The sequence below is a fragment of the Filicampus tigris genome, chromosome 17 (genome assembly GCF_054856515.1).
Source record: "Filicampus tigris isolate MCC_2025a chromosome 17, RoL_Ftig_1.0, whole genome shotgun sequence".
Lineage (NCBI taxonomy): Eukaryota > Metazoa > Chordata > Actinopteri > Syngnathiformes > Syngnathidae > Filicampus > Filicampus tigris.
In genome coordinates this window covers 13,375,066-13,387,436 of record NC_141233.1, presented here as the reverse complement: position 1 = coordinate 13,387,436, position 12,371 = coordinate 13,375,066, and the positions used below count along the sequence as shown (strand labels likewise).

Genomic DNA, 12,371 nt, shown 5'->3' with positions numbered 1-12,371 from the left:
TTGCATTCAAGGTGCCATTTTTTTTGTGGAATTTTGCAGCCCTAAATGCAGAAAAATGAATCCTGGAAGGTGGTTTATTGTGTTTTTATATTTTGCTTGCAAGTTATACACTCACAGAGGACACAACGTAATCCAATACAAGAGCTGTATTAAAAAAAGATAATACTCAGATGTAATTGACACTGTCACATATTAATCGGGTTTCAATGCATCATACTTGGACCTGTTTCTAATATTTCGCCCCTTATAATGTAACCAAAATATTAGAAACACCTTGCAATATGATCTTCAAACATCTTCAAAACCTGTTCAATGAATTTAAAAATGAAAAAAAAAAATCATTGAATCTATTAAAGCAGAAGTCAGCCCAAACGTTGATTTTTTTTAAGAATATGTTCTATGCAGGCCCACTAGTTGAAAAAGGCATTATGATTAATATTGTGTTTGTGGAATATGAGTCGAGATGGCTAAAAACGGGTTGATTTTGCTGCTTAACTCATATTTCATATTAATCATAATGGATCTTTTCTGCCTGCATACAACATATTCTTGAAAAAAATATGTTTGGGTTGACTTTCCATTTAACAAAACGAACACCTTACAGATTATAAGTGTACATAATTCATTATAAAATGTATAAGTTACAACAACATACAAAGGAGGTTCAAAAATTGGCATTCACACGGTGCTTTACTTGACAAATAATGCGAATCATGATGACCTTAATGGCAAGCCGCTGTCAACGTTTCACAGTTCCGTACGGGGCCTCAAATGGTGGTGAGCTGAGTGGAGGTGATTACTCTCAGACTGACGCTGCCGGGCATCTCGTCGGCCATGTTACGACCTTGCTTCCTCAGCCGCAGCCTCTGAGGATCGGTGCTGTCCTTTGCCGAACCAGACAGCACCACTTGGCCCATGAACTGGTCCTGCACAGCATTGCTGTTCCAGATCTGGTGTCGGGCAGGCAGTTTTGAGAGACAAAAACAATCTTATGAGAAAACACTTATGGATATACATGGAGAAGGAGGAGACGGTCTTAATTCCTCAGAAAGATGCAGTAGTTTAATAGTGATGGCAGTTTGATTTTTTTTTAAACACTGACCCCAATGCTATTAATTAGCCCGTCTATGGTGTTTTACATTGTTTGCTAGCATTAAGCTAAACTGACTTTCCTTAGGTAAACCCTATGTGGTTTTGTTAGATATACAAAATGTAATTCTCTTGGTTTTAGGTTTAGTTTGACAATAAACTTCAACTGGGAGTGGCATTAATCAGCAAGAATTGTTCACTATTTACCAAACTGCTGTTTGTTGTGAAGTGAGATGAATGGCGTTCACTGCTAAGTCAAAGCAAAAAAAGAAAAAAAGAAAGAAATCGGCCCAATGACGACTTGTATCGCAAGGCACCACTATATAGTGCAAAAGTCAACTACCTCATAGTGAGGCATTCTGTGACCAATGATCATGTTTCCATGACTAATACAGGACTACACAATAAACCAGGAGACGGAGTATACATAATGTTAGTGAAAACAAAAATATAAATGCCTTACCTGCACCGTTAAAGGCTTCCTGGGCTTCTTCCTGTAAAAAACACAGCTGGTTTCAAACTCCGGTGTCAAAGTGTCCTTCTGAATTGTAGATTTTACTGAGTGGCCCTCGCAGCTTATGATCACATATGGGTCTGCACCTGTGTGGAAGCACGGGGATGGTGAACCTCAGCAAAACTCAGCAGGATGCCATTTTCAGGATAATGCATAAATTTGGGTTTAAACCAAATAACTGACCCCCTGTACTGTCCTGGTTCTGCAAGCCCTCAGCAGCGTGGACATAGACGTGGGTCACGACTTGTGGGTATCCCAGGAAAGAACTCCAACATCTCACCCTTGGCTTATCCTCGCTCAGCTCCCTGGAAGCACAGAAATTTCACACTTGACTTCCTAGATCAGGGGGCCCCAACCACCGGGCCGCGGACAGGTGGCGGGCCGCAGGCCACTTTGCACCGGGCCGCGGCGGGCAGCACAGACGAAAGAAAGACAAAAAAAAAAGTACAGTACTTCCGGTTTATTTTTTATCCGAGGCTGAAAAAAAAATATTTTGAAAAGTGACCGGATTGTTTCCGTTACATCCATCTATGACTGACTCTTAATGCATGGATGGCAAATTGTCTCCGTCGCGTAACGCTAATAATAAATTTTCAAGATAGCAAATGAGTAAAATAAACAGAAGTATTTGGAAAGTTTCCCTCCCAAAGACAGTTCAGCAGTGTGCATCATAGGACAGGAGCGAGGCGGTTAACAGCAATGAAAGCCAACATAAACAACAAGCCTAACTCAGCAACAGGAATCCTAACGTGTGTTGTGGTGTTGACAGTACCTGCAGCCCGAGTCCAGGTCAGTGAAGAGTCTAATCATGTAGTCGCCCAGAGTGTGAGGATTGAAAGTGGTGGGCAAGATGACGTAGCGGCCCTGCTGCAACGTGCACCTCATGAACACCGTGCGAGCGTTGATGTAGGTCGACGTCGCCACGCACTTCTGCGTCAGGATATCGTGAAGTCTGTATTTTCTGTTCAGTTCAACCTGATAGAGAGAAAGAGCAGAAAATGGACTTGTCTGAACCGTCTAACAGTTTCAATGAGAGAACTTGTGTTTTTCTGCCCCCAGGTGTCAGAGTTAAGAATTGAAACCTGTGCGTAATAGGGACTGTACGGCACTGTAAATAGCTGCTAGCATCCACTAAGTGTAACATTTAGCAAACAATTGAATCGAACATTTTTTTTAGCTGTCTATTTTCATTACAATGTCTGTGAGCGATTGTTTTCCAACGAATCTGGTGGGGTGTTTCTTTTTATGTTGATTACTGAGATGTTTATGTGATGGTTAGACATTATAACCTTAATCGTATTTGATATGTATATTGTTTAGTGCAGTGCTTTTCAAACTCTGTGTGCCGCGAGGTATTGTCAGGTATGCTGTGGGAAATTATCTAATTTGTGCGGTCTAGCGCTCGCAACGTAATCATGTCTTTACTACATTGAAGTACTCTTCCATACCAGCGGGTGGCAGCAGCAGCAGCAGCAGGTAGCTAATTGTCTTTGTTTAGAGACAAGCGAATTAGTGACGCGTGTTTATCCAAACAGGCCCATGTTTCACACTGAGTAAGTATCAATATGAAACATTATAATATACTTTTTCTTTGTGTTTATTTAATTCCTATTCAAGACGTTATAATATAACGTCATTCTTCAATGTTAAAAATGCTTATATAAACAATATAACGCTTATTTTGTTAAAGTAAGATTTTTTTTTCACAATTTCAGCTAGTGGTGAGCCGCGGGATTTTTCAATGAAATAAATGTGCCTTAACTCAAGAAAGTTTGAAAAACACTGGTTTAGTGTAATGAAATTAGCTTAATATTTCACTGTCATCCTATCACATTTGGTTTAGATCTAGATTTAAAAAAAAATTGACCTCTTTGGGCAACTATTAGCATAGATGCTAACCCTCTGTGTCATTGGTCTTGTTGGTAAAAATTAAAGTCTTGCCATCATATCATGTAAGATGAACATGTGCTTATTAAATTTGCAGAAAACATGCCTTAATCCACGATTAGCTCGAAAAGAATATTGTTGACGTGAAAAATTCTCACTGAAACACCTTTCCCCATTTTCCCACCATGTTACAATGAATCTCATGAAGAAAGAAAATAATATTGACAAGATGAGATAACGAGGGATAAATGAATGTTTCCAGTTGGCCATGTGCAGACAGCAGCTTCTTAAAATGACATTTTGATTGTGGTACTGAGCTCAAATGCTGTCCAGAACCTTCACAAGTGTCAGCAATCAGCACGATAAGAGTGCATGATGTGTGTTTGACCATAGCCAGATGTCAAAGTCAATTGCATTAAAGGAAAAGGGTTGGCACAAACCGATGTGTGGAAAGCCTAAACTGAGAAAACGTAATTCGAGCCTGAACAGAAAACCTTTGTGAGAAAGCGTGTATTTTAAAACTAACAACGTTTGTTGTGTCACTGCCTGGAGTGTTCTTTAAGGTTTCTTCAGCTTGAAACAATCAACTTCAACGATTGCATTATTTGGTGTGATTTAGTGTCTTGCTGAAAAATGGCCTGATAAACGTAATATGTGTCATTAAAACCACTTGTTGAGTCTTCGGCCAAAGCCAAAATGTGAACAAATGAGCCTTCTTTCGTCCCCAAACAAATTCTTTTCTGGCCTGAGTCGACACATCCCAGACAGGAGACATTTTAATGAAGCATGCCAAGAAAGTAATCAATGTCTCGAACTTTTTTTTTTTTTTTTTTTTTAACTTTTTTTACATAACAAAATATTGAATCCTATAATTTCCATGAATTACTTGCTTGCCTTTGTTCTACTCAATGAGCCTTCATCATGAGTAGTTTTACTTTATTTTAAATGTACTTCATCTACATTGTTTAACGTCACTATTATTTCCTGTGAGATTATTTTACCTTGAAGATGCCGAAGCCGATTGTTAGATTTTCCCCTTGACCGAATTTCCTGTGGATTTTCATATCTCTTTGTTGTAAGGAAACGAGGACTTCGTCGGCCTCCTTTGTCACATCAAACATGTACTACAAAAAGATGTTGGAAAAAAGAAGTCAGAACAACACCCTTATAACATTTGAAAATGCTTTTGGCATGAAGTACAGGTATTGTACACTGTTGCTCCGTAGTACCTGCGGGTTCTGCAGAAATGTTTGCTTGTGGTTGGCACAGCCACCACAGCGGTTTAAGAGAGGCTCCGCTTGCTTGGTCCAACTCCCAAAGTGGACGATCTCATGCCAGGTCTTATGGATGCTGATGACCGACGTATTGATGAGACGACACACGTCGGCATCCGTAAAGTGCTTGCACCAGTCCGTGAACGACATCCTGCATGCGGTGGGTCAGGTCGAAATGATTTCAGCGGGTGGTGGGCGTGGTCACTTACGGAACATCGTTTGCAATGTGTAAATCGATTGCATACCAGAACTCTCCATTGTCCTCCACTGTGATGCCAAGGTTCCCCCTTTCGGTGTCACCGACTTTTGACCATTCCTCAGAACTGATGATGATTAAAAGAGGGATAACTATAGATTGCAAACACTACCCTGTTAACATATCATCAGGCTTTTAATAAATGTGTCTTCGTGAGGATTGGGACAACCCAGCTGACTTTGAGCAAAAGGCAGCCTGAGTAGTTATCAGCCGGTCACAAAATTGCCGTTGCCATGAAAAAAAGGCAACTTGAACAACAAATCTAACCCAATAACGTAACCATCATAATGTGTGAAATGAGATACCATATAGGTTAGGGGAGAAATTCAAATGGGAAGTCAACCCCAAAAAATGATTTCTAAAATATGTTCTATGCAGACCCACGAGTTAAAACAAAGCATTCTGATAAATATTGCATTTGTGGAATATGAGTAAAGCAGTAAAATCCATCCGTTTTTGTCCACCTCAGGGGGCGGCCATTTTGCCACTTGCTGTCGACTGAAAATGACATCACAGTTGCTCAGATAACGACCAATCATGGCTCAGAAAACAGGGTGAGATGTGATTGGTCGTTACAGGAATTCTTTCCCCTCAAATCCACACATTCAGTTGTTTATAAACATTAATATTTAAAATATTGACAGTAAACGGATGTGCATGGCCTCCGGACTGGGTATGTGAGTGTAAATGATTATATGTGCCCTGATATTGACTGGCGACCCCAATGACAAGGACAAACGCCATAGAAAACGTCTGGATGGATTTGGATGCATGCTCGGGGTCCCACCTGTCACTCCAGGCTCCATTCCACTCAGTCTTGCCCCACGGATTCCTCATGCGGATCATGGGGATGGTTTCATTCTTGAAGTAGGCCACCAGCCCGTGACCCAGACGCACCCTGTTCACCGCTGTCACCGAGTAGGCGTGACCTTTCACCAGCCCGTTGGCCATCTTCAGCTCGTTTTCATGAGGTTGTGCCTGATGAAAAGAAAACACCTCACGTGAGGAGCATTTCGTTTCAATGTTGACAGCTCGGACGCGAGGACACGGTGCGCACCTTAATGGAGCAGCTGATGATTCCGCCACGGTCGTACACCTTGAGTAGATCCGCAAAGAAATGCTCCAGCTTCTTCTGGTCTTTATAGAAAGCCTCTGCTTCCAGGTTGACGGCCTCAGCTACAGCTCCACTGAAGTCCACCACAGCGTCTCCAGTGTTGCCCCCCTCCAGTGACTCATAGCAGCCAGAGAGCCTGGACACACAGTGCAAGGCACCTTAAGGTTGTATTTTCACTATCAGTGGCATTTTATCAATGGGACAACCGGCACTTGTTGATAGGAAAAGTTCAAAGGCCCACACAAAGGAGCTAACAGTACTAGGAGTTGTTAATGGGAAAATGAAGCTTCAGATTTGCTTCATGAATCAGTTGTTGTATTTTTTGACTACTCTAGATGGCACTGTTGGTTTAAATAAATGGGTTTAAAAAGGGCAAGCCAGTGTGCTTTCTTTGGAGGCCCATTCCTGCCAGTAAAAAAAAAAAAAAAAAAAAAAAAAAACACTGGCGGAAACAGACTTATGTTATAAAAAAAAACTGTCGCGAATGGGCTTCTTCCAAAGTAACAAAAAAGAAAAAAAAAAAGAAAAAACTTTTTTTTTTCTCTTCATTTTCCCATCACTACTAGGAGTACAGTACAGTAGAATATTATCAGTCCAGAAGGAGTTGAGTTGAGTTTCTACAATCCACAATTCCAAGATGTTGCATGAAAAGTGGTTGACTCACTTTGCATAGGCTTTCTCCAGCAAAGCGCTCCAAAATTCATTGTTGTCATTGGAGTGACAGTAGATGAGCTCGCCGTTGATTGTAGGAAGCCGGTCATCCACCACCACATCCACCCACTCTCCAAACACCCAAAACTGAAAGTGAAAGATTCCGGCATAGTTCTCCGGGTGCTTGGCGTCCCACTCCTGCTCCTTCCAGTCAGGAATTACCTGGATACACAACCGAAATCCTTTAATTGTACCGATATTTTAGAAGTTTAAAACACTTTATTTTAAAGGTTTCAACACTACTTTGAGTTCATTTTTAAACGCCGTTCAAGATAATAAAATGACGACAAGCAATGCAAAAAAAAAAACAACAATGGCAAAAGAAACATAAGATTCACTAAGAATTCCTACTGTCAGCTAACGTGAACCTTCTCGCATATAGCTCAGCTCGCTCAATCCATTAATCTCACTTTCTTCCAGAGGTTCGGCTTCAGCGCCAGACACGAGCAGGCGGCCACAAACCAGCAGTTCCCCACGGAGCCCTGGTTCAAGTCGTGCGAGCTGACACCCTCCACAAACAGGTGAGGGTCATTGCTGATCTCCTGCAGCACAACAGCGTGGATGGAAACATGAAAATCACATGAGAATATTTGGCCACAAGGAGTAGTTAAGCAGCACCGATCACATTTGGTAACTTGACATTTGTCACAATTGGCGCCGCATGCTTCAGAAGGCAGCCAAACCATGTGAGAGGACGTTTAGTAACCGCTACGATCGTCTGGAAATACCACTGAAAGGGGAAGTCAACACCAACATTTGCTTTACAATAATATGTTGTTATGTGTGTGTTTATGGGATATGAGTTACAAAGCAAAAGCCACACCTTTTTATCCATCTCAGGGGGGCGGCCATTTTGTCACTTGCTGTCGACTGAAAATGACATGACAGTTGCTCAGGGCTTAAGGAGGACCCAAACATATTTTTTTCAAGAATATGTTCCCAGCAGGCCCACTAGCTGAAACGTGGTATTCTGATTCATTTTGCGTTTGTGGAATATAAGTTAAGCAGCAAAATGCACTCGTTTTTAGCCATCTCTGGGGGCGGCCATTTTGTTTTCGGTCGACTGAAAATGACATCACAACTGCTCGCAACGACCAATCACGGCTGACCTGTTTTCTAAATCTGAGCCGTGGTTGGTCGTTGTGAGCAGTTGTGATGTCATTTTCTGGCGACAGAAGACAAAATGGCCGTCCCCAGAGATGGCTAAAAACAAGTGGATTAACACTTATTCCACATACGCAATATTTATCAGAATGCCCTGTTTCAACTAGTGGGCTTGCGTAGAACATATTCTTGAAAAAAAAATGTTTATGTTGACTTCCACTTTAAGTAACAACCAATCACCTTTTTCCTTGAAGCTGAGCCGTGATTGGTTGTTACCTGAGCCCTGAGCAACTGTGATGTCATTTTCCATAGACCATAATTGACAAAATGGGCGCCCCCTGAAAAAACAGGTGGATTTTGCTGCTTAATTCGTATTCCACAAACACAATATTAATCAGAATGCCGTGTTTCAATTAGTCGGGCTGCATAAAACATATCGTAAAGAAAAATTTGGGGTTGACTTCCCATTGTAGCTTTGCTTTTTGTTTTCAAATGTATTAAACATCAGTTTGTAGCTTGCATTATTTAAGACAAATTTTCCTAATGTACATCAGCAATAGAATGGGCTTCTCTCAGTCTTCACTTTTTTTGGCTTCTCCTTTGGTGCCTCTGGCATGATCACATAAATGATCCGCCCTTTCATTCAAAAATGTTCCTTTTCTTGCGCCTAATTCACTTGTTTGCGTGGAGCGCATTCTGCCTGCGAGTCAGAACTGATAAGCGATAACAGCAGGTCACTTCAGGTCCACAACCGTACCCAGCACCATTGATGAGATTTACACAAGATCACTTTGTCTGCATTCTCAAACAAACTATGGAATCTTAGTCCCGTAAGTCTGGATTGTTCATTCTTGGCATGCCATAATTTCCCAAGAGTAAACAGTGCCACTCACCCCAGGACGTTTCCATTGCACCATACCAGGAGGTGGTTTCTGAAAATACACTGACGCATTCACGCACGGGAACTCGGGATCCTCGAACAGTTTCTTGCTCTTGACGCAGTCCTTCTTCAGCTCACTGTAGTGCTGGTTCTTGTAGGGGGTCGCCGAGGAGAACATGGTCCACAAACGGAAGACGCACAGCTGTACAAGGGCATGACACACACTTTGAATTGGATGCGCATTGACCTTTCCCCCCCCCCCCCCCTGCGTTTTTTGAAGATCCTGCCGGTAGATGTCTGCACTTCTTTATCCCCAGAAGAATATTGTGAACACCTCTGGAGAGTATAGCTCTGGAAATATTGGAATAAGTTACCGACGCTTTTTAAAAACTGAAAGCATACGCAAAATGAACAGGCAACAACATTCTCATACGCATCTTTTTTTTCTGTTTTGGGTGAATGCAACGGTAATCACGTTTTGTCCACATTGGCCCAAATTGCAGCTAGAGCAAAGCGCCACATGACTAAAGGAGCAATGAACTATGAAGCCGTATAACGGATGTTTTAACTTTTGACCCAACAAGCTAAACTCCTTCATTCTTTCTACACAGGCCAAAATGAATAGTACTGAAGTGAACCAATACTCCCAAGACAACATTGAAACAGACTTACATCAAAGTAAGTAAAAGTCATGTTTTATTTTACGCGGCCAAAACATTAGATATGTAATACAATTCAAATCTGTTGATGTATCACAAATGTTGCCTTTTAAAAAAAAAAAAAAGAAAGAAAGTATCCTTGTTGAACTTATGCCACCACACAATCCACATACGTGTCTTTCTTATCTTTCCCTACATTGCGACGGTGGTAGATAAATGAAAAGGAACAAGCTATTGTCTATGCTCGATTCTGATGAACAATTCCATGTAAACAATTCTGGATCCGATAGAAGAAGCAAATGAGTTGACCATACCTCCGCCACGCAAATGCCTTCCTGCTCCACAATGAGGAAGCTCCTGGGTGTTTTTACCTGCCCGCCTTTGCCCTCCCACACACCGTCGGTGCATTACAGCATTGTTGGAGCCGCACCCTGCCTGTTTTTCACCGCTCTTCTCTTAAGCGTAAACTTCCTCTGATATTGTTTTGTGTTCATTTGACGTATGAGAAATCGCTCAACTCGGATTACTCAGCTGATTTATGGTTTAATTGAGGCGCCTGTGCATGGGGCAGAAACTACTGGATGCAGCACTGACTCCTTGTGTGTGTGTGTGTGTGTGTGTGGAGGGGGGGGGGGTGTTATCTATTTTAGAGTTCCAGGCTAATGTGATCATGCAGTGTATTTTGGTAAGGTGTCTGTATGCAAGTAAGACCATAGGCATCATTTTCTTTTTTTTTTTAAGACTGCATGTTTCAGTTTTTTTTTTTGTGTGTGTAAAGAAGAAACACATCCAATCCAAGATCTGTATCCACAAACAAAAGATAATAATGCCCCGTTTTGACTGGCAGTCTCGAACAAGAACATACTGAAAGTTTTGGCTAATATTTTGGTGACCTCATTTAGTTCTGAAATATTACAAAGACTTCCTCATGCGACAGATCAGTATCAGATTTTTTTTTTTTTTAAAGATACAAATCATGCATGCAAGTATACCTAAGCAAGTGAGTTAGGTCACAAAAAGGCATTCGGTAGATAAAAGCATCTGAGGAAAGCATCTAAGATAACACTCACCTGTGGAGGGGCCGCCTTGTCCTTGCTTCTCTGAGGTGAGTCACATTCAAAATCCCTAAGGCGTCCCACGTTTGGGCTTCAAAATCTGTTTCCATAAAACGCGAGAGGGGGACGGGCTCAAATGCAGATTGTGAACTGTGCAAACTCCCTGAAGCCAATAGTTGTAATCAGGCCCCAAGCAGGAGTAGAAAACTGGTCTGACCAGCGGCTCCGTGCATTCATGCAAAGACTGCCGAGGAGAAAGAGGAGGGAAGGGGAGACTGAAACGGAATACTTCAGAGCTCCCCGTAGGTGAAACAAGCCAAAACCTGTTGCGTTTGATTTGCATCACGGCCGTAAACCATCAGAGAGCACTGTGCGTGTCTTTGATATAGTGGCCGTTCTGTTTGCAATCGCCTAGAAAGAGGCCAGAGGTCAGTCGTATTTAAAAAGGCTGACAATTACCAGGACTAACAGGGCATTCGATGTGCACACTAGGTGAAGTGTAGTCAAAAAGACAAACTGGCATTCACTCTGTTGTCTGGATTGAAGTCGGGGAAGGAGCACAAGGAGCTCTTTGACTGTTTGAGACAGAAGGGGAAAAGAAGGCTTTCAGATAATCTTCCACCGTGAAAGGAAAAAGAGGCCAGAGAAGAAGAATGTTCCGTGACAGCCAAAAGAAATACGACTGGCTCATGAAGAAGTATCGAAATTAAAAGTAAAGCTCACGGATCTCCATTGAGCTGAGAAAGAGATCGAGGTGAGGTTTCAAACTTAAGTCACGTTCACGCGAGAATGATGACTCGCACGCACTTCAGAGCTACAATATTTTTCACATTTACTCGAGCCGTCCACTTTTCTTGTCCGATTGAAACCATTGCAACTTTAAAACAGTCAGATTACTCAGGATGTCTTTGGGAGCCATCACATTGCCCAAATTCTTCAGTTTTCCCAATGAAGTGCCCAAATTCAGATCTATGTTATAGAGTTCACCTTGTACATTGCAGATTTTCCGCATTCCCCCAAATCCCTCCATCCGCAGTTCTTCCAGTCCCAGGGTGAGAGGTGGGGTACACCCTGGGACGGGCTGCCAGCGGACATATTGACAAAAATCAGTTCACACACATTAACATCGATCAATCCATTTTTGGAGTCAGCGATATCCAACATGTTGTTTGTGGAATGTGGGGGCAAGCCAGGCAGGCAAACTCCACACAGGAAGGCCAAAGCAGAGATTTGAACCGCAAACGCCAAAACTACGAGGGCAGATGTGCTAACCGCTACTCTAATGTGCTGCCTCCTAGTTACAAATAAAAATATATATAGTGAATGCTTAGGTTTGTTCCAGAATGCAGTGAGTTTGAGTAAAGTCGACAACTGACAGGTTAAAACTGGTTTTATCCCACACTGATAAAAATCATAATTATGCTTCCGGTATTTCTTTATCGTCTTTCCCAAAAGAATTACAAATAAAAAAAAAAAAACACATCCAAGAGCAAATCACACACCCAGTGAATGAGTCTTGTGTTTAAATGTGATTGAAACAGGCTGGGTCAAATATGTGCCCCGCAATGTCACAGACAGTTCAGCCAATATTTGTGAAACATGAAGCAATTTGTCTTCATTTATTGCCGCAACAGACTGGGGTCACTTTTGTCTTTACCCAGGTCAAGTGTTTGTGAACGTGCAATAAAATGCCATTTAGCTTTAAAAGCCCACGAGTACCACGAGCTGACAAACATGACTTTTTAAATCTCGTGTTACAAATTCACTAGTAGGCAATACATTGTTTTAAATAGAGGACAGTTGCCCGATAAGAGCGTTTTCCATCTTC

At 41.9% G+C, this 12,371-nt stretch overlaps 1 protein-coding gene and 1 long non-coding RNA gene across 4 annotated transcripts in view; one reads left to right on the top strand and one right to left on the bottom strand.

Annotated features, from left to right (window-relative positions):
• Window positions 1-60: 60 nt before the first annotated feature.
• LOC147133460 (calpain-5-like) lies at window positions 61-10,760 on the bottom strand. 2 transcript variants are annotated; one of them, XM_086013196.1, is made up of 13 exons: window positions 10,559-10,760; window positions 8,843-9,031; window positions 7,256-7,387; window positions 6,799-7,007; window positions 6,078-6,270; window positions 5,808-5,998; window positions 5,010-5,087; window positions 4,720-4,915; window positions 4,492-4,614; window positions 2,376-2,578; window positions 1,787-1,908; window positions 1,553-1,689; window positions 61-950 (listed from the first exon to the last, which is right to left on the bottom strand). In XM_086013196.1, exons 2-13 carry the CDS (start codon window positions 9,005-9,007, stop codon window positions 768-770), a joined length of 1,932 nt encoding a protein of 643 aa, XP_085869322.1. In that variant the 5' UTR covers window positions 9,008-9,031; window positions 10,559-10,760; the 3' UTR covers window positions 61-767. The 2 variants fall into 2 exon arrangements, with proteins under 2 accessions (XP_085869322.1, XP_085869323.1); XM_086013197.1 differs by lacking the exon at window positions 10,559-10,760 and adding an exon at window positions 9,803-9,968.
• Window positions 3,107-12,371, top strand: part of LOC147133458 (uncharacterized) — a 31,375-nt gene continuing 22,110 nt past the window's right edge. For both annotated transcript variants that reach the window (XR_015081909.1, XR_015081910.1), the window contains exons 1-4: window positions 3,107-3,156; window positions 6,183-6,298; window positions 7,266-7,366; window positions 9,441-9,507. This is a non-coding gene — a long non-coding RNA (uncharacterized LOC147133458). The remainder of the gene's footprint in view (window positions 3,157-6,182; window positions 6,299-7,265; window positions 7,367-9,440; window positions 9,508-12,371) is intronic.

Excerpts from the sequence above, each read along its gene's own strand:
- LOC147133460 (XM_086013196.1), bottom strand. The coding sequence starts at position 9,007 with ATGTTCTCCTCGGCGACCCCCTACAAGAACCAGCACTACAGTGAGCTG. Across the intron at positions 7,008-7,255 it reads AGCCGAACCTCTGGAAGAAA|GTAATTCCTGACTGGAAGGA; the intron begins GTGAGATTAATG and ends TTGTGTATCCAG. Across the intron at positions 4,615-4,719 it reads CATTTCTGCAGAACCCGCAG|TACATGTTTGATGTGACAAA; the intron begins GTACTACGGAGC and ends ATCTTTTTGTAG.